This window comes from Notamacropus eugenii, chromosome 5, assembly GCF_028372415.1.
Source record: "Notamacropus eugenii isolate mMacEug1 chromosome 5, mMacEug1.pri_v2, whole genome shotgun sequence".
In the NCBI taxonomy this organism is placed as follows: Eukaryota; Metazoa; Chordata; class Mammalia; order Diprotodontia; family Macropodidae; genus Notamacropus; species Notamacropus eugenii.
This window is the reverse complement of record NC_092876.1, coordinates 201,077,841-201,100,060: the sequence shown is the minus strand read 5'-3', so window position 1 is coordinate 201,100,060 and position 22,220 is coordinate 201,077,841. Positions and strand designations below refer to the sequence as shown.

General features: G+C 38.4%; 1 protein-coding gene across 9 annotated transcripts in view; it reads right to left on the bottom strand.

The window, feature by feature from the left end:
- The window catches only part of FRY (FRY microtubule binding protein), a 566,260-nt gene that overhangs the window by 261,172 nt on the left and 282,868 nt on the right, over positions 1–22,220 (bottom strand). Inside the window, exon 1 of one of the 9 annotated variants that reach the window (XM_072611866.1) lies at positions 20,980–21,327. The exons of the other annotated variants lie outside the window; for them this stretch is intronic. Coding sequence (XP_072467967.1) covers positions 20,980–21,040 — 61 coding nt within the window. The 5' untranslated portion in view covers positions 21,041–21,327. Of the gene's footprint in view, positions 1–20,979; positions 21,328–22,220 lie in introns of those variants that run through there. 9 annotated transcript variants of the gene reach the window in all.

The window sequence follows — 22,220 nt, the reverse complement described above, 5'->3', positions numbered from 1 at the left end:
CAAAGATAAGGAAAAAAATAAATAAAAAATAAAAGAACAAGATAATCTAAGAGAGCATGAATGTATTGGGTTTTTAAACAAAAATGCAATGTAGGTTTCTTCACTTTCTGTAAGGCAAATATGTGTGTACACAGGTGTAGTGTGGGACTATGGGGAGACAGGGTCTCATCACTATGGATAACTAGAGGAAAAATAAACAGGGAAAGTTATACAGTCAGGCCCTGCATATTATGTCGGAAATTTTCTCATCTGAAATATTTCTTTCCTAAGTCAGTTGTGTATACTCAGCTGCCTTCTCTAGGATATATTCAGAGGCCTGATCCACTTTCACAACCTTCTATGAGGAATGGGGTCCCTTCCCCTTAGAATTTAAGATAGTAACATTTGTCCCCTTTAGTCAAGACACAAACAGGATTGAACTCTTCTAGTGATCTCTTAATTGTCAAATCTAATGGCCTCTTCTCGATTCTCATCCTTCTTGACTCCCTTCTTTGACATAGATGATCTTTCCCCCTTTTTTTCTTGATACTGTCTTTTCTCTAGGCTTTCATACCATTGTTCCCTCTGGATTCTCCTCCCACTTGCCTCACTGTACCTTCTCAGTCTTCCTTGTTGGATTCCCATCCAGGTGGATAGGGCCCACTACTAACTGGGGGTATCCTTCAATGCTCTATCTTCTCCTTCTATACTAGCCTGCCATTAGCGACCATGGATTCAGTGATCATTTCTATGCAGAAGATCAGCAGATCTACTTATCCAGCCTAAATCTCTCTTCTGATCTCCAGTCTCCCATTTCCAACTGCTTGTTGGATATTTTGAACTGGATTGCCATAGACATCTTAAACTAAACATGTCTGAAACTGATTCATTATCTTTTTCTCCCTAAACCTTCCTCTCTTTTGAATTTCCCTATCACTGTCATGGGTACCACCATCGTTTAAGTCACAGGCTCACAATCTAGGTATCATCCTTGACTCCCCACTCTAACCTTCCCTCCCCATAATTCAATCTGTTATCAAGTCTTATGTATTCTACCTTCCTTGCCTTTCATATGTAACCTTTTCTCTCCTCTGATATTACTGCCAGTCTGTGCAGGCCCTCATCACCTCTCTATTGCTGTTATTGAATTGTTTCAGTTGTATATGACTCTTCATGACCCCATTTGGTGTTTCCTTGGCAAAGATCATTTTATGGATTAAGACAGGCAGAGTTAAGTGACTTACCCAGGATCACATATCTAGTAAGTGTTCGAGGTTGAATTTGAACTCGGAAAGATGAATCTTCCTGATTCTCAGACTGGTTCTCTATCCACTGCACCATCCAGAGGCCCCTCATCACCTCACACCTAGACTATTACAATACCTCGCGCTATCTGGTCTCCCTTCCTCAAGGTTTTCCCCACTCTAGTTCATCTTCCCCTCAGCTGTCAAAATGATCTTCCTAAAAAGCCTGTCTCACCACATCATCCCTTTATTCAATAAACGCCAATGTCTTGCTACTAGCTCCAAAATCAAATGGAAAATTCTCTGTTTGTTTTTTAAAGGTCTTCATTACACCTGGCCCCTTCCTAGCTTTCCGTCTCCTTAAGCCTGCTCTTCTCTATTTACTTTGCAATGAAGTAATACTAGTTTCCTTGTTCTTTAATTATGACACTTCCATCTCTCCGTTCTGTGCATTTTCACTGGCAGTACTCTCCCTTCATTTCCATCTTCTGAATTCCCTGGCTGCCTTCAAATTCCAGCTAAAATCCCACCTTCCACAAGAAATCCTTTCCAGTAACTTTTAAGCTTTATTTTATCACGTTTGCTCTGAGATTACTTCCAATTTCTCCCTTATAATCCTGTCTGTACATTTGTTTACATGTTATCTCCAGCAATAGACCATGAGCTTGTTTAGAGGGGGTACATTTTTTTGCCCTTTCTTTGTATCCCCCCAGGGCAGAGAACAATGCCTGGCATATAATAGGCACTTAATAAAAGCTTTTTGACCTAATATGACCCCTCTCCTTAAGAAGCTTCTAACAAAAAAGGGGAATCAAGAAATGAGACACCAATAAATATTAGACAAAGTAGAATGTGAAGATACATAAGAACTACAAAGCTCTGAGAGAGTTTAAAAAATAAAGGATTACTGCTGAAAAGTGACACAGGGAGGGACAATGAAAAGGTACGACGTGGAAGTGGCATTTGTGCCAGGATCAAAAGAGAGACAGAATTCCAACTGGCAGCGAGATGGGAAGCATGGTACAGGGCAGGGGAACTGTAGATGCCATATGCTTGATATTTCGCTATCCATTCCTTTCAACTTACAGATAAGAAGAGTTGAGTTCAGGTAAATGAAGTGAATATTCCAAGGTTGTACAGTTATTAAGGGCCAGAGCCTAGACTGGAATTGAGGTCTTGGTACTCTACCCTATACCAAGGGTTTAGATGCAATCAAATGGCTGCACTTGAGGACCTAGAAGACCCCATGTGGCCTTGAGGCCCCAGGTTCCTTACCACTGGGGTAAAGGGGAAAGAGTGCTAAGACCTCAATTCCAGTCCAGGTTCTGGCCCTTAATAATTACATGACCTTTGAATATTTACTTCATTTACCTGATCTTAACTGTCTTTATCTGTAAATTGAAAGGAATGGATTACTGAGATATCAAACATATGGCAAACAACTGGCAAAACTCCCAAGTGGCCAGAAACAGATGAAAAGGGAATCAGGAAATGTTTCACAAAATAAATAAAAATATAATACAACACAGACAATGTAATTTCTGTTTTTCTAAGTCAATACAGGGCTAGCAGGGATCTGTTTCCATTTGAGCAAGATACCACTGCACTACATAACTTCTAAGTTCCCTTCTACTTAAAATATTCTATGGTTTCTGGTTAAAATTTAAATTTGGTAAAAGGGAAAATTCTCAACTATCTGCAAAATGTGGTTATTTAGAATGACTTGTTTTTCAAGGGTTGCAGATAACCAATGTTTTACTGTTTTACTGGTTTTAAGGGTTTTCAAAAAGGCAACTTCATTTGGCCACCATGACTCAAGTCAAATTTTGAAATTTACTATTAATTAAAACACATTTTTCCTTTTTATCTAAAAATGTATATTTAGATTTGTATAAATGCAAATTTCCGTAAACTGTATCTAGGACTTCTATAAAGCACGCAGGACATGTCCAAATGTATTAGTAAGCTTAAGTTACTACTTCAAACTTCACTAAGCTATTAAAGATTAAAACTTCATTAAGATTTTTGGATGTCCTATAGTATTTATATCCATTTTCATTTGTATTTCAATGCACATTTTGGCTACAGTATTTGTAAACACCTGACTGGTTAACAGATCTGATTTTTTAGGGGGGGGGGGCAATTTTTCCTGATGGGGCAACACATCAGGTATGCAATTTGGATCACCTTCATACCATTCTGGAATATTTCCTCATACTTCTATTTCCTTTCTTCACATTCTATTCATTCATCTTTTAAAGACTTTTTCAAGTTCTACCTTCTTTTATATTTTCTGCCTACTTCAGCCCATATAGATTTTCCTCCTTTTATTCTATAAATTTTAATATTTAATATTCTCAGAACCCATCTGGTACTTCTGACTGGTAGGAAAAAATGGCATTATCAGAGAGTGTGAAGGGACCTTGGAGGTAATCTAGACAAGAAGTAACAGGGTCGCATGCAGCCTGTAACACTTCCAAGGGTAACCTGAACCAGATTAAAATGTAATTGGGAAATATTTTACAAAACAAATAAAAATACAATAAAACAGATTTTTTTCTGCTGTTATTGAGTCGTTTCAGTTGGGTCCAACTCTTCATGACTCCATCTGGGGTTTTATTGGCATGATACTGGAGTGGTTTGCCATTCCCTTCTCCAGCTCATTTTAAGATGAGGAAACTGAGGTAAAAAGAATTGTGACTTGCCCAGGGTCACACAGCTAATGAATGTCTGAGGCTGAATTTGAACTCAAGAATATGAATCTTCCTGATTCTCAGTCTGTTGCTCCATTCACTGCACCATCTAGCTGCCCTCTTATATGGTTTAGTGGCCTTGTTTCTAGTTGAGTTTGACAGCACTGGTGTAGACCACACAGTCATATGCTTCTTTAACAACATTCACAGCATCTAGGGCAGAGCTGGGCACTAAAGTAGGTGCTATATAAATACATATTATAAAAAATTTCCTTACAGCTCCTTCTATTTAAAATTCTGAACTTAACTTTTTCCTGTCTTTGCTTCCCCAAGTAACAGCCCTATTCCAGAATGAATGACTCAAAAACTGCATCCGGAGGCTCAGTGATGGCTATTCATGTCTACTTCTCAAGGAAAAGAAAGTTGATACGGGTTTAGAGAACAAGCCAGTTTCCTATAGGAATTAGATTCCTGATTGCTTAACCTTTCTGAAAAATGCTTTTTCATTGTTTCTCATGTAAATGCTAATTTTGTTTTCTCTTCTAACCATCTGCTTGGGAGTTGGAACCTATTATGGCTTTATCATTTTCTTTTTTCCAAAGTTTCTTTCTGCTGAACTGAATTTTAATCCTCGATTCTGATCAATGCTGCTCCATGGTTTATTTGAGGCATTATTTGCTCAACTTGTTATTTTTTTTTCTTTTGCTATTTTCCTGGGTGTCCCACTTGGTATTTCAGCTGCCTGGGTTCATACTCCAAACTCCAGGAAGTCTGATGTGGAGTCTTTTTTTGGCTCATTCACATTCTCTTGACCAGATCCAGTTTTGCCAGCAGGTGACCATCTCTTGAAAATCTTTCTATTCTTTGTTTCCAGCTCATTGACAATTCATTCAATCTTCGGGTTGGCAGATCTCAGCTGGCTGTGATGCATGTCCCTGGGGCTACTCCAACTGTGCCCTTCAATTTACCAGTCCACTAACCAAAGCAGCAATCTCAATCTCAATACAGATATTTCTTCAGCTGTATTTTGTTATAATACAGAAGGGGAAGGAAAGGAAATTCTTTGTTTCCAAATGTGAGATGTCTACTCTTACATTCCTTGTCCCTAGGTCTGATCTAGCTCTACATAGAGAAAAAACTGTTATCCCCAGAAAGACAGTCAGAGAGGTAATATAATTCCCAGATCTATAGCACATGGCTCAACTACCTCTGCTTCTGGGCCTTATTTCAGCATGATATAGTGGTAAGCATGCAGGATTTGAATCACAAAAAACTTGAGTTTCAATCCAGTCACTGACATGGTCTATGTTACCCTGGGCAAGTCACTGATCCCCTCTAAACTTATTTCCTCAGCTGTAAGATGAAGGCAAGCATGCTTAAAATACCTACCACATATGACTGCAGAGAGGATCCTTGAGATAATGTATGAGGTTCTGCAAACCTCAGGCTGTGATATAAATGTTTTTGTTGGTAGTGGTGTTCTCATTACTGATATCTCTACAGCACTTTCAGGTTAACAAAATATTTGGAGCTCATCACAGAATCAGAGACTCTGAGAGTTGGAAGGTACCTCAGCAGCCACCCAGGTCAGCTCATATCAGCCATACGCAGCTTCATAAAGCCCTCCAATTAGACAGAACCCACTACTTCCCCTAGCAGTTCTGTGCTTAGTTCTAATGGCCTGGAAGTTTTTCCTGACATCAAATTTGCCTCTTTATAACTTTCACCCATTATTTCTGGTTTTTCCCTCTGGTACCAAACAGAGCAAGTCAAATCCTTCTTCCATAGACCTTTCAATTCCTTGCACACAGTTATTATGTATGCCTTCTGCGTCTTCTCTTCTCCAAACAAAAACATCCTTGGCTCTTTCTACCAATTCTCCTATGACATGAACTTAGGGCCCTTCACATCCTTGTTACTCTTCTCTGGATGCTATCCAGTTACTGACATCCTTCCATTCAAAATGTAGTCTGAGCAGGACAGAGTGCAGCAGAACTATCTGCTGCCTCCTTATTCCCATAAACTTAAAAAAAAAAAGTACTGTTTACTATGTGTCAAGCACTGTGATAAACTCACTGGATTATAAATGCAAAAAGCAAAACTAGTCCTTGCCTGCATGGAGCTTATATTCTAATTGTGGGAGACAACTCACAAAGGGGAGTAGCATTTGGGAGTGGGACACTTTAGTCTGGAAAATTATTGGGATGGTGAGTGGGGTAAGGAAACAGTAGATGGATACACACCCCCATCCAGGAACAAAGGCAGAGCTGATTTGATCACTGTTCCTGGTTCCGGAACTGTAGAATGAGTGGGAGTAGGAAGGAAATGGTGTCAGGGGAAAGGCTGTCAAGGCTATGGCCAAAGAGTTGACTGAAGAGATGGAGTGTGGATGGGGCCTTTTCTCAAATACAGGAGATAGTAAGAATAAGGAAAGCAGGCTGTAGGGCAGAAATTTCTCTGGGGAGAGAAGAGACCATTTAGCTACAGAGGAAAAGGACAGAGTCAGGAATGAAATGAAGCATGGTTGGTATCTTTCCTGAAGCTATTTCTCTCTTAAGGCAGTCCAAGATCCCACTAGCATTTCTGGAAGGCACATTAATATATGTCTGCCTCACACTGAGTCTGAAGCCCACTCAAACTCCTAGATTATTTTCAGATAAACTGCTTTGTAAACACACCTCCTCTATACTGTAAATCCCACCACATATTATCTGCATTACATTGATCAAGTCATTGAATCTGTCAGAAATCCAAGTTCCTTTCCTAATATTACCATAGAGTTAATCATATCTTTCAAGGGCAGCTAGGTAGCTGGGTTCAAATGGGTTCAAATCCGGCCTCAGACACTTAATAGCTGTGTGATCCTGGACAAGTCACTTAACCTTGTTTGCCTCTGCTCTTCATCCTTAAAATGAGCTGTAGAAGGAAATGGTCAACTGTTCCAGTGTCTTTGCCAAAAACCCTCAAATGGGGTCACAAAGAACTGGACATGACTGAAGAGCTGCAGGAACCTCACAGGATGGAAAGAATGATAAACTCACAATCATGGTATTTGAATTCAAGTCCTGGTGTGACTATTTCCTTTCTGGGTGACCCTAGGCAGTGATTAAACCTCTTTGAATCCTAGTTCCTTTCCCTCTAGTACTGAGCTAGAAGTGGAAAGAACACTGAACTTTGTAGTCACCAGTGCCTGAGTTCAGACCCTGGCACTGCCACTTACCTCCTGTGTGACCTCAGGCAAGACAATTAAGCACTCTGGGCCTTCAGTAAAATGAAGGGGTTGGATAAGATTAACTCTAAAGTACATCCTAAGTCTAGAGCTATGATTTATGATCCTACATAAAGTTCCACCAGAACTTAAGCCATCATAAACATAGCTATGGTTATTCTTAGTAGTTACATAGCTGACACAGAGTTAATTTCTGACTTAATAGATGCTTTGCATACATTTATTTCCTCTCTTTAGGTGTTCCATAGGGCAAAGGTCCAAGGAAGGAAGTCTGAGGAGGGAAATATAGAGGGTAGGAAAATGGTGATAAGAAAAAAAACCCATTCAACTCCACTGCTTATGAAATAGTCTCTCTACAGGGTAATTGAAATACTAATCCATGCACTCAGATTGTCCTATCTGTGTGTGTGTGTGTCTATAAGAACACACAAATATAATGCATATCCATTTAACACTTTAAGGTTTACAAAAATCTTTCCCTCACTGCAACCCCAAGGTAGTTGTTGGTAGTGCTGATAATAGAGTGCTGGACCTGAAGTCAGGAAATTCTGAGTTCAAATCTGACTTCAGACTCGGGCTGTCATTTAACCTGTCTACCTCAGTTTCCTCATCTGTAAAACAGGGAAGAACCCTACTTCCCAGGCTTGTTGTGAGGCTCAGGAGATAATATTTGTAAAGTGTTTTGCAAACCTTAAAGCACTACATAAAAATGCTAGCTTTTATTATTCCTTTTTAAAATTAATTTTTAGTTTTCAACATTTACTTCCACAAGATTTTGAGTTCCAAATTTTCTCTCCATCTCTCCCCTCTGCCCACTCTGAGACAGCATGCATTTTCATTACCCCTTCTCCCAATCTTGCCTCCCTTCTCCTATCCCCTTCCCTTCTATTTTCTGATAGGACAAAATAGATTTCAATACTCCACTACCTATATATGTCTTATTTCCAAGTCTCATGTAAAAACAATTTTTAACATTTGTTTTGACAACTTTGAGTTCCAACTTCTCTTCTTTCTTCTCTCCCCACCCACCTCCATTGAGAAGGCAAGCAATTTGATATAGGTTATACATGTGTAGTCACGCAAAACACCTTCATAACAGACATGTTGTGAAAGACTATTTCTCTCCATCCTATCCTGCCCCTGATTTATTCTATTCTCTCTTTTGACCCTGCCCCTCCTCAAAAGTATTTACTTCTAATTACCCCCTCCTCCCATTTGCCCTCTCTTGTATCATCTCCTCCATGCCTCCCCTTCCTCTCCACTTTCCTGTAGTTTAAGATAGATTTTCAAACCAAATTGAGTATACATGTTATTCCCTCCTTAAGCCAAATCTGATGAGAGTAAGGTTCACTCTTCCCCTTCACTGAAAAAGTTTTTTCTTGCCTCTTTTTTATGTGAGAGATAATTTATGCCATTCTATTTCTCCCTTTCTCCTTCTCCCAATATATTCCTCTCTCACCCCTTAATTTTATTTTTTTAGATATCATCCCTTCGTATTCAACTCACCCTGTGCCCTCTGTCTATATGTATGTAATTCCTCCAACTACCCTAATACTGAGAATAATCTCAAGAGTTACAAATATTGTCTTTCCATGGAGGAATGTAAACAGTTCAACTTTAGTAAGTTCCTTATGATTTCTCTTTCCTGTTTACTATTTTATGCTTTTCTTGCTTCTTATATTTGAAAGCCAAATTTTCTATTCAGCTCTGGTCTTTTCATCAATAATGCTTGAAACTCCTCTATTTCACTGAATGACCAATTTTCCCTCTCAAGTACTATACTCAGTTTTGCTGGGTAGGTGATTCTTGGTTTTAATCCTAGCTCCATTCCTCTGGAATATTATATTCCAAGCCCTTCAATCCCTTAATATAGAAGCTCCTAGATCTTGTGTTATCCAGATTATGTTTACACAATATTTGAATTGTTTCTTTCTGGTTCCTTGCAATATTTTCTCCTTGACCTGAGAATTCTGGAATTTGGATACAACATTCCTAGTTTTCTTTTGGGGAATCTTTTTCAGGAGGCGATTGGCGGATTCTTTCAATATCTATTTTACCCTCTGGTTCTACAATATCAGGGCAGTTTTCCTTGATAATTTCTTGAAAGATGAGTCTAGGCTCTTTTTTAATCATGGCTTTCAGGTAGTCCAATAATTTTTAAATTGTCTCTCCTGGATCTATTTTCCAGGTCAGTTGTTTTTCCAATGAGATATTTCACATTGTCAGCTATTTTTTCATTCCTTTGGTTTTATTTGATAATTTCTTGATTTTTCATAAAGCTCCATTCTAATCTTTAAATAATGATTTTTTTCAGTGACCTTTTGGACCTTCCTTTCCATCCAGCCACTTCTGCTTTTTAAAGCATTCTTCTCCTCAATGGCTTTTTGCATCTCTTTTGTCATTTGGGTTAGTTTATTTTTTAAGGTGTTATTTTCTTCAGCATTTTTAGGTCCCCTTTAGCAAGCTATTGACTTGGTTTTCATGATTTTCTTGCATCACTCTCATTTTTCTTACCAATTTTCCCTCTACTTCTCTTACTTGATTTTCAAAATCCTTTTTTAGCTCTTCCATGGCCTGAGACCATTTCATATTTTTCTTGGAGGCTTTGGATGGAGGAGCTTTTACTTTGTTGTCTTCTTCTGTTTATATATTTTGGTCTTCCTTATCACCAAAGTAAGTTCTACAGTGTGATTCTTTTTTTGCTCCTTTCCCCAGCCATTTATTTGACTTTTGAGCTCTTTGTCAAGGCAGTTCTCTGCTTCCAGTGAGGTTGGTCAGCCACTTGATCCCCCCACAATGGGTGGGCCTACAATTCTAGAAAAAGCAGCTGCTGCTGTTCCTGAGACTGTGGTGGGCTCCTCAACCCCTCTGCCACCTTGGGGCTGGACCATTCTATTCTCTTACATAGATCCCACAGGTTTTTTCCAACTGATTTTCGAATTTGTCCTTGGCATTTTGGGGTTGTGAAGTCTAGAAACCACTGTAGGTGCCAGACATTCAGTCCATCCCCCATCCCACCCCCCAACCCACCCAGGCCTGTTCAGGTCTCATCTGTGCTGGCATGGCCTGTGTTGGACTGGGCTCTGCTCTCAGCAGCACAATAGATGCTTCCACCTTCCAGGCTGTCTTGGGCTACAGATTTGCTTCACACCATCATTCTGTGGGTTCTGCAACTTCAGAATTTGTTTGAAGTTATTTTTTTTTTACAGGTACCTGACTGGGTTTGGAGGGAGAGCTGTAGCAAGTCCCTGATTTTACTCTGCCATTTTGGCTCCCCCTTTCCCCTCAGCTCTTATTATTCTTATAGAAGATGTTTCCATTCCCATTTTACAGATAAGAAAACTGAGTTTCTGAGAAATGAAGTAACCTGACCAATGTCACATTGTCAGGAAGTGACAGAGCCAGACTTGAAACTCAGATTTCATGACTCTAAGTCCAGGATTCACTGCTCTGTACTATGTTGCCTCTCATGGGATCCTTGCCCAGCCAATGATAATATGAACTGGAGCTTCCTTCAAGATACAAAGGTCTCAAAATCAGGAGAAGGCAAAACTTTGCCTATAAAGTCATTTGCAAAAAAAATGAATAAATACTGAGTGGATTAAAACAACTATATCCTCTGTTTTCTTCCTGATAACTAGGATCTGACCTAAAGCATTCAAAACCAAAAGTTGTTTGGCTTTTAAAGTACTTGTGAGATTGGTCGCTGTTAGCAGTACAAACAAATTCTCTTTCTTCCTAGAAATGCTGGTCACAAGTACTTTACTTTCCTAGAGACCAATAGAAGACTTAACCTTTTAGACAGGAGTAATTCATTGCATCTGTCTGTACAAAGCTGGGGAGCAAGGCAGCTCATTCATCCTGTACAGCTCTGAAGACAAACCCTTTCAGTAAACAAGATGTGAGGTCTTCCTTACTTCAGGACAGCATTCTCCCCTCTCACTCCTCCTTTTCCCATAGGACTCCTCTAGATAACTGACATTACAGGAACAGTTCTTTAAACAAAACAGGCCAAGGATGATGTAGTGACTGTGAGAACAGGTAACACAAGCATATTCAGCAACCATAAATGGACCACTAATGTATTTATGAGTGTGTTTAGAAAACCACATTCTCAAAAGGAAACACTTATGTGTCCTGGATTTCTGAAGTGAACAGAAACTTAGGCAAAGTAAATAAAGCCCAAGGAAAATGCATAAATGTGATTCAGAAAGAATTCCTTCAAGGGGTAATGAGAAATATACCAGCAGAAGTGATTCAAAGTTGAGAAGAGAAAAAAAAATAGGGTATTTGGAAAATGTCTTCAAGAGTAAGACTCCTTAGAAAGATGACCTCTAAGGAGTTTTGCATATTTTAAAGTAGATTTAGCAAAGAGCTTTAAAGGAGAAAAAGGCTTGAACAACTGTGGCCTTGGAAGAGCAGCAGGTTCAGTAACTCAGTGCACATTTTGCATGCCTGGACCAGAGAAAAGTTAATGGAGGTGAAAAAAGAGGCGACTAATTTTGAAGTGGGTTGAACATGTTCTTCCTTTATCTTCCCTAAGTTAGTACACCTAATCCACTTGTTTTTAAACTATGTTCCATGGAGCCTTGGGCTTCCAAAAGATATTCCTGAGGAATTTCTTGAAAAATAAACAAACAAAAAAGCACCATCCTGATGGGAATGTTTAATTTGTGAGCACCTATGTCCAGGCCCTTCTCTGACACTATGCCATAGGTTGGTATGTCAGAGTATAAAAAAATGAAACACTTGCCCCCTAAACTTATGCAAAAATCACTTCCTGAGATCCTTCACTCCTGGTTGGTTGTTTTTGGCTCGTTTCTTCTGCTTCCTAAGACTAAATTTCCTTGATTAGTTCTAACATCTTCTAACTCATAGAAAAGTCAGAGTCTTACTCTAATACCTATGGAGTGATATTCAAAGAGACACAGAGAACTGATAAGTCACAGACAAGGCCTATGCAATCCAGGTGTGTAAAGTTTGCTATCAGATAAAAAGAAAATATTATATGTATGAGATTTACTGAGAAATATGCTGGAATCAGAGAGAAGGCAGTACCATTAGATCAAATGAGATCATATTTGTAAAGAACTTAAGCATGTGATAGATGTTATATAAATGTCTCTTCCCCCTTCACCTTTTCCCCTTTGTCTTTTTCCCTTTCCCTTTCCTACCATTTGTTTCTGTTCTCTTCCCTTCCCCTTTTCTTTTCCTTCTCTTCTCCTATATCCTTTCTCTTTCCTTCCTTTCCTTACCACTCTCTTCCCTTCCTTTCCCTATTTCTGTGTTCTCTTTCCAAAACCTTCCTTTGCCCTTGGTGTCATTTATTCTACTGGAGAAACCCTGCTGAGATGCTATGGTATGGACTATCCCCCAATTCTGTTACAGCCTGAAAGAATATCTGCCAAGATCTACAAAAATAAGGAAAGGACTAGCCACTTGGCCATTTCAAGGTCTTTCGTTAATATGATGACCAGATACCCTGTTGTAGGCAAGGTAGTCTTGAATTAACCCTCTTATTTCTTCTGACCCCAACTGATGTCTCTCATTGATTTAACAATTTAGTAAACATTTGTTAATGACATATTGTACTCTGTCTCTTACTAAATCTTGCTTTCTATCCTTTCTCTCTTGCTCCTTTTTCCACTCTCCCTTCTTTTATTTAGCAAATCATATTTTCTTCCTAAACACTGCTTTTATATTTTTATGCAGTAAAACAATCTCATTAATCTGGATTCCAGTTATCAGCAATTTGTGATTAATATGAATAGGGGCTGAGATAAAATCTACCTTTATAGTAACTGGAAGAAAAGGCCGCTAGACAAATTAATAGTATAAATAAAGCTAGCAAAGATGAATGTTTAATTAGTATTATTTTTCTCTCTCTCTTTTTTTTTTAACTGACAAATGCAAAATTGTATTTTACAAACCAAGTACAAAAGAGGAGGCAGTTTTTAGCTAAAGAGTGTAAGAGATCCATTAACTACTTGAAGTCACCAGGTTAATAATACCAAGTTTTTCCCTTTGACTGATTCTTTTTTTTTAAATTTTTAAATTTTTATTTTTAATGTTCTATAATCACTACCATAAAACTTAGATTTCCCCCCCTCCCTACCTCCCACCACCTCTCTCCCTCCCCAAGACAGCATACAATTCTATATAGGATCTACACATACATTCCTACTGAATACATTTTCACTATAGTCATGCTGTGTAGACGAACTAAAATAAATGAGAGAAATCATGTAACAAACCAAAACATAATACACACACAAACACACAAAAATGATCTGCTACATTCCGCAACTAAATTCCATAGTTCTTTCTCTGAATGTGGAAGGCATTTTGCCTTAGAAGACCATTTTGAATTTTTTTTTTGTCCTTGCATTGGCTATGAAGATCCAAGTCTACCAGAAAAAACTCTCGCACACTGTGATCGTTGATGTGCGAATGTTTAACTATTAAAAGACATTTTCAACTCCCCTCCCTTTTTGACAGTCACTAAATTTGCAGATATAGTTTACAAGGATTTTTGCAACATTTTTGATAAAATAAGGATAGGGAGTAACCTATGATTTCATTGGTCAAGGAAACTCCCATGTGAGCAAATCCCTCTACCAATGCAGATCAGTACCTTCTCTGTAATTTATAGTCTTAGAAAGTTGCCTAGAGCACTGAGATGTTCAGTACCTTGCCCAGCACCCAGCCAGTATTTATCTGAGGAAGGGGTTAAACCCAGATTTTCCAGGTTCTCTCTAAATGATGTGTCATATTTTCTAATGATGTGTCATATTTTTTTGATAAAAAATCTCATACTGTTCTTATGAAGAAGATGGAAGAGATATGGACAATATGTTACCACATTAGAGTGATTCAGAAATAGTTATATGGCTGGATGCAAAGGGTGGTCATCAAGGGTTTAATGTCAATGTGGCAACAGGTGTCCCATACCTCCACTGATCTGTGCTTGGTTATGGGATGTTGAACCAGTAATGAAGTCCTCTGCATGATTCATTCAACAACACCTAAATTTATGGGTTCCACAAAAGGCCTGATAAATGAACAGATTATACACACACAGCATTTAACACACTGACTGGAACTCAATAAATGCTTATTAACTTGCTGATTTGACATGGATTTGGAGGGTCAAAGTGTGACTTCTATACATATGAGAGTGACGAGCCATACCAGAAGCAGCAAAAGATTTAACACATTCAAAGCAACAATTTTTACTATTCAATAATACTATCTAGTATATACTGAAGCAAATATTTAGAAGCTAACTTACAAAAGGTGTCCCCAGGAGGCAGGGGCAGGAAGAGCACTCACAAAGGGATACTCCTCTGCATACCATGAGAGATGCCTAATTCCTTTACCTTTTAAAACTTTCTATGCTCTTAGTATTGATGCTTGGCTAGTAAAAGTCATCTTCCTAAAACAGAGGGAGGTCAGACCATGTCTTTCTCCCCATCTCCTCCTCCCTCCATTTAATAAACTTTGTTGGGTCCCTACTACTTCCAGGATCAAATATAAAAGCCTCCGTTAAGCTTTCAGAACTCTTTACCACCTGATCCTGTCCTTTTGATACTTCACGCTTCATACACCAAAGTTCAGTGACACTGACCCTCCTGGTGTTCCTGACACAAAATATTCCATCTCCTGACACAATACTCTTTCAGTTGTTGTCCCCTAGACCTGAAATTCTCTCCCTCCTTATCTTAGCTCTCTGGGTTTTTTCAAGTCTCATCGAAAATCTCACCTTCAAGAAGTTCTTTCTACTTTCCCTTCTACTTTCTACTTCCCTCATACTGAGATAATCTCCAATTTATCCTGTATGTATGTTATTTGTACACAGTTGTTTGTATATTGTTTCCTCTATCAGGCTATGAGCTCCTGGAGAACAGGGACCTTCTGTGCCTTTTTTTTGTGCTTGTACATTACAGACTCTTAATAAATGCCTATTGACTTGACTCTCCCATCTCCCCTTTGATGTCTACTTTTACAAGATCCCAAATTCCTCCTTTTTGAGCCACATGCTCCCATGCTGTTATGACTTTGATCAAAGAATATTAGTGATTGTGGTTTAGTTGGTGAAGGCATATATACTTGTTCATTTGGAAAGGATGAAAGTGGGATTTTAAATTGGTGAGCTCAGAAGAATGAATTGCAAGGTGCTTGGAAAACTGAAGTTAAGAGTGCACCAAATTTTATTAATTCATTCAGTAGATATATTGGTTGAAAGGCTGTACAGATGACACTGAAGAACATAAAATATAAGCTTTGCACTCAAGGGACTTATAATCCACTAGGATAGACAAGGCACATGTACAGATAATCAGATGACAATCTAGGAATGGCCAAATCAACCATAATCTGCATTTCTGTAGTACATTATTACCATCTATGATGAGGCATTCACAAGGAAATTGATGCTCAGGAAAGTCAAATGACTTGCTTAAAGTCAGACAATCAATGAACAGTCAGGATAGGACCTGATCCCAGATTTTCCTGGTCCTATTTCCACATTTTGCTATTATATGACTAGTATAGTCAATGAGAATGAAAAGAGATCAGAGAAGCGAAAAACCTCCTCTGGCTGAGAAGGTCAGAGAAGACTTTTATGTAACAGGTGGGAATCAGAAATGGATTCTGAAGGAAGGACAGGATTCTGATAGGCCAACAGAACAAAAAAGGCAACAGGTGGGAAAGTGGAATGTGTGGCCAAGAAATCAGGCCTGGCTTGGGCAGAGTGTCCATGAGTGGAGTTAAATAGGCAAGGGACCAGATTATAAGGGATTTGGAACACAAAGCTAACTAGAATTTTATTCTGTAGGCAATGGAGTTATTGGAGTTTTGGGGAGGGGGGGCGGGAGAAGGGAGTAGCATGCTCAAAGTCATAGTTTAAGAAAGATAACCTGGTGGTGATTTCTGGGATATATATGATAAAGGAAAGACTGACAGCAGAGAGAACAAACAGAAGGCTACTCCAACAAGAACCTGAATAAAATCATATTTTAGAATCTTCTCAGAATTATACCTGAAAACCCAATAAAAATGGAGACTTCTGTCATGCTTAGTTAATATCTTTACACGCACTGACTTGTGTGTATGTGGACAAATGTACACACGTATGTGTGTGCATACATATGTAAAAACATAGTACCATAGTGACATTGTAGCAACTATGATACCCCTACTTACTGAATAACATAACGTCAAAGAAGAGGTGAGGAAACTGAGGCCCTGAGAAGACAACTGATTTGCTAAATAACACTGTCAAGGTCAGAACTAGAATTCTAACTCAGGTCTTCTGATTTTGCATTTTATGATCTTCCTACCATATCACATTTTTTCCAATTATAATTTTCAGTTATCATTTTTATGGGTATGGAGTATTTTTCTACTGTAACCCTCTAGCAACAGGATCAAAGGGGGAAGGAAAAAAACCTAATCTGCTAGAAGACTCATTGGGAGTTATAAAGGAAGATGACAAGAAAACCCAAGCTGTTGGGCAGGGCTGGCAACCAGGGCTTATTACCTTAGTGAGCTCAAGACTTATCTATCTCTACTGTCCAAACAAATTAAGTATTAGAGGCTTCCCCCAAGATGGAAATCAAAGCTTAGTGAGCAGATTAATAGGGTGAAAGTCCGGATATAGAAATAAGACTTTTCCCCCCTGGATACTGCACAGGATTTTATAATATCCAGATAGACTCCAGGGACAATGGTGCTTGTCAATAAAGCAACGGAGGGACTAGGACAATGAGTCTGTGAACTTGGTTTTAAAATATATTTTGATGACTACGCTAAATATAATTACTTTCCTTTGTAATCCTACATATTTTATTTCATGCATTTAGAAACAGGATTCTGAGAAGGCATATATAGATTTTACCTGACTGCCAAAGGGCTCCATGATACACAAAAATGGTTAAGAACCCCAGACCAAAGAGAAACCAGGTTCAGATCAAGGAACAGAAGCATAACTGAAGAAGAAAGGAGAGAAAACTCTCAGAGCGATTAAAGATAAGGGGGCCATGAGCTGTGTCAGTCAGACTGATCTGTAATTAGCCCCTATTTCCCTCAAGATTAAACCACACACACCTCTTCTACTTCTTGATTTCTGTCATTCCCTTCTTGTTTGTTTGTCTTTTTCCTAGTTGACCAGTAAAAGTATTGTCCTGAAAAATTCCAACCTTATAAAACATAAGAGATCAAAGTATCCCCAGACCCTAGTGATAGGAGCTGTCTTATATCCTTGGCTATGGAAGACAGAGCTGAGCAGAATGATGAAGATGATCCAAGACAACTACGAGGACTATTATTTCTTTCCTATCTGGGACATATCCTTATGCCAAAGTCTTCATGGCAGAGTTAGCATGTGTGCATGCGTGTGTGTGTTTTATGCATAACACAATCACCTCATCATATCACCTCCATTCTTCTTGAATGAAGTGACAACAGAGTACAAGCCCTGACAGGTCCTACCCACCTGGAAAGATTTCAAGTTTGAGCCCAGCACCACACTGACTATACATCCGCCATCTGCACATCAGCAGAGCTAAGTTCCAGCTCATCACTGGAAGACTGGTCTGAAGTTGATTACTTTTTCTTTTTTTGGTCACAGGAACTCTTGAAAATAAGATAGTTAGGGCACAAAGGGATCATGAACTGCATCACTGGAGAGAGTACCCACTCCAGTGAAAGATCAGCTCTTTGAAGTATGTATGTCTAAATAACATCCAAATACTTATTCAATGCACATAGAATTGTGAAGTGAAATACACATCATGTACAAACACAGCCCATGACTAGGTATTTACAGGTTAGTATCAGAAACAGTGATGATTGTAGACTGAGCAGCATGGTGTAAGCAGACAGAGCTCTGATACTTGGGAATCAGGAAGACCTCAGCATGAATCCCACATCAGTTATATGACCCCTGGGGGAAAAAAAAATCACTTCAACTCCCTGAGTTACAGTTTCCTGTTAAATGCAAATATAACCTTCCAAGGTTGTTGGGAGAATCAGAGATAATTAATGTATGGAAAGGAAAGTATTTTGCAAAACTTGTAATGTTACATAAATATGAAATATTAATACTAATATAGAAATATACAAATCAACATGGAGTACTTAAAATAAAATTTGTCTATTATACCCATGAAAAGATATCTCTGCATAATTTAGTAGAGCTATTTGTAAAGGGGAAGATAAGAGAAGGTAGGGATACAGGCAATTATAACATGGTCCAGTGATATCTCAGGGTTATCAAATAAGAGGACTGGGAAGATTTTCATGTTGAGGCACAAAATAACAACAGCATTTTCTTTCAAATTTAAGAAACAATACTGTATATATGGTATATCATTTTTAAAATTTTGAAGGTTAAAAAAAACCCCACCCTACACGGATTAAAAAGTGTTAACAATAAATGCAATGAGTATCTTAACCAACTGATATGTCTTTCTGACTCCAGGTCCAACGTTCTATGTGTGACGCTCCCTAAGCTGCTTTTGTTAACAAAAGAATTCAGTATGATTCTTCTTCATATTAACTAGTCATCAATCATATGCTATTTTATTCTTACATCTCTTTAAACAGAAAGGTGAAATGGAGGCCCACAGTTAGACTGCTTAAAGTTTTATGTTAAAATGAAAGTTACTACCATAACTTTGATACTAGAGGAACACAGATCATAGAATTTCAAAGCTGAAAGGAATTTCATCCAATTTCATCTAATTCAAAACATACTTGAATAAGAATTCTTTCTACAAGAAAATCTGACAAGTGTTTATCTAGCCTTGCCTACCAGACTTCCAATGAGGAGAATCTACTACTTCCTGAAAAAGCCCATTCTATTTTCGGATCATCCTAATTGCTAGCTATTTGTAATTCTTATATCAAACCTAAATTTATCTCCCTGCAACCTACTGTTCCTGTCTAGGGCAGGGGTTCCTAACGTGTGTGTGTGTGTGTGTGTGATAGATCTCAGTGGTGTGAAGAAAATGAACCCCTCCTTGGAATAATATTTTTAATGCATAAAATAAATACATTGGATTACAAATGAAACCAGTTACACTGAAATACAATTATCAAAAACATTTTTAAAAATATTGAGTTTTGTACTTTTGCGTGCAATCATCTTTTTATTATACTATTATGGAAATGCTTGTTTTATTTCATAAATTAAGCATAAAATAAATAAAAATTTTAAAAAGAGATAATGAAAAAAAAAAAGTCTACAGATAACCTTTCTAAGAACTCCTATCTAGGGCCAAAGAAAACAGACAGACATTTTCACATAGATAATAGTTCACTGAAGATAATCATTATGCCTTCCCACGTATTTTTTTCCTGCCCAAATACCCCCATTTCCTTCAACTGATCCCCATAAGATATAAACTTGAGACCTTTCACTGTCCTAGTCAACCTTTTCTGAATACTCTTTAGCTCTCCAATGCTCTTTAAAAATGCAACACACAGAATTGAACACAACAGTATGGATGTAGATTGACTAGGGCAAAGCACTAGGGGCTAGGGGCTAGCACTTCCCTAGTCCTAGACACTAGGCTTTAAGACTGCATTAACTTTCTTGGCTGTCATATCCTATTGTTGACTTAAATTTAGCTTACAATCTATCAAAACCCACAGATCTTTTTAGTTGTTTTCTTTTTTCAGACAACAACAGCTGACATTTATATAGTACCTACTATATGCCGGGTACTGTGCTAAGCACTTTAAGAAATATTATCTCATCTGATCCTCACAACAAACCTGGAAGGTAGATGCTATTATTATTCCCATTTCACAGATGATGAAACTGAGGTAAATAGAGGTTGAATGACTTGCCCAGGGTCACATAGTTAGTAAGTATCTTTTCTTGTTGTTCATTCATTTTTCAGTCATGTCTGACTCTCTATGACCTCATTTGGGGTTTAAGGCAAAGATACTGGATTGGTCTGTCACTTCTTGCTCCAGCTCATTTTACAAATGAAAACACAACCATGGTTAAGTGACTTGCCTAGAGTCACACAGCTAGCTAGCCACACTGGAATTCAGATCTGGGGTCAAGTCCTGCCCCTGACACATACTGGCTATGGGCAAGTCACACAGCTGTAACTCACAGATAAATTAGGAATTAGTTTTGGTGGAAGGAGTTCCTATACCAGGAGTTGCCCAAACTGAAACATCACAAATCTGGTCCTTTACTTCCCTCAGTCTTCTTCTCCTCCCCTGAACTCCCCCCTAAAAGAGCAACCAGGAAAAAATATTTTCTTTTTTAATTGTCAGAGAAAGATAAGCATGGAACTATAGAGGTAGAATCCATATCTCTGTATTTAAATCCCAGTGACAGAGAAGGAGTTACAGTATTTAGAATAAGCTGAGCTGAATCTGTCCTCTGTCTCACTACCAAGGATAATGAGGAAAATACTGGGGTGAACACACAATTTTTTAAGCTATTTTATACACTGATTCTTTTGTTTTTTATAATTATAACCACTGAGTACTTCATACCATCCAAATTTTCAGAAGTTCACTATAGAGAAAAATCTGTTACAATGACTTATTATGCAGGTCCAGTTACAATACGGACCGAGTCATGGCCTCTGAAAACATAACAACCATAGATTATAAAAGCCCATTCTATCAGATCACTTAAAAGGTAGGAAACAGTCCTGCCTCTGAACATAAACATTGCAGAAAGCCTATTGTCTCTAACGGACCCTAAAAATCCACTGCCCTCTTAAGCATGCCATACGTGTTCTAAACTGCATTTAAGTAAATAAATGACAGAAACGGCTATGCAAACAGACTTTTTTATACCTACCAAGCCCCTTGATAAAGCTGATCACACAGGATCTTCTCCAACAGGCTGTTGTAATCTCCATGAGCCTAAGAAGGTATAACAAACTAAATTCTCAAGCCTCTAAAACAGACTGTTTTCCAGAGCAAGAAATGCTGCCAACTCCATGGTCCCGTAACTCACTTCTGACATAAATGTCTCAGCAACAGGCTGGCTTGTGTCTTATTTTGGTGGGGGGGAAAGGGGAGGAGAGAAGGTGTACTCTTGGGCAGGTGCTAAAGACCTATGGTAAGATACAAACTAAAGCAAGTCTTCAGTACAAGCAGGCACTCTCCATACCAAAGGGGTAATTTTTAGCTCCACAGTATGACAGTGACCTACAACTTTCAGGGTTGCTGTCTGTCTATATTTATCTCCCAAGTACATACTCTACTGACAGATTAGTGAAACCAGTCAAAGCACTCCAGGAACATGAGACTGAACCCCCCCCCCCCCCCAGTCTGTCCATAAACAATCCATGCATACCAAATACATTCATTCTCCCACAGTCCAAACTAGCTGGAGTTGGTTGATTTTTTTGGGACTGAAGAAATGTAAAGGAGGGAGGTAACATAGGATGGGTGATAAACACCCTAGCTTTTGAACTTTTCACCAGAAGTGCAAATGGTCTTTAAACAGCTTAAATTCTTTCAGACAAAATCAACAAGAGACAATCCTTTTTCCAAGTCAAGAGTCAGGGAGAAACCACACACCCCTAAAGAAAATGACATGCTTAAAATCGGCTGAAATAACTCAAGGAAGTGTGATTGGTTTTTTAAAACTATAATTATATTATTTAAAAAGGCACACAACATAAACCAACCTAAGGACTTAATTTGTAAGGGCAAGAAGGTGCACCAAGCCTTGTATGTGTTAAGTGTTTTGCCCTTTATGAGAAGAGAGGCTTTACAGGATAATGACTAAGACATGAAAAAGGAAAATTCAAAATCATTCTTACTTGAACCAAAATGAAATGAATTGATCTTTACCTGGGCACAATTTTAGTTATAAAATCTATTTTCACTGACTAACAGAAAATTGGTGTAGACATTCATTCATTTGCCTAACAAACATTTATTGTACACCACTGCCAAAGGTCCTGAGTAGGATGGAGGGAAATAAGAAAGAGGCCCTGCTCTCATCCTTGGAAGTTTAAGAAAATATGACTATCACCGTAAGACAAGAAACGTTCTAACTTTTGTTTAATTCATTAAAGAAAGGCTTTC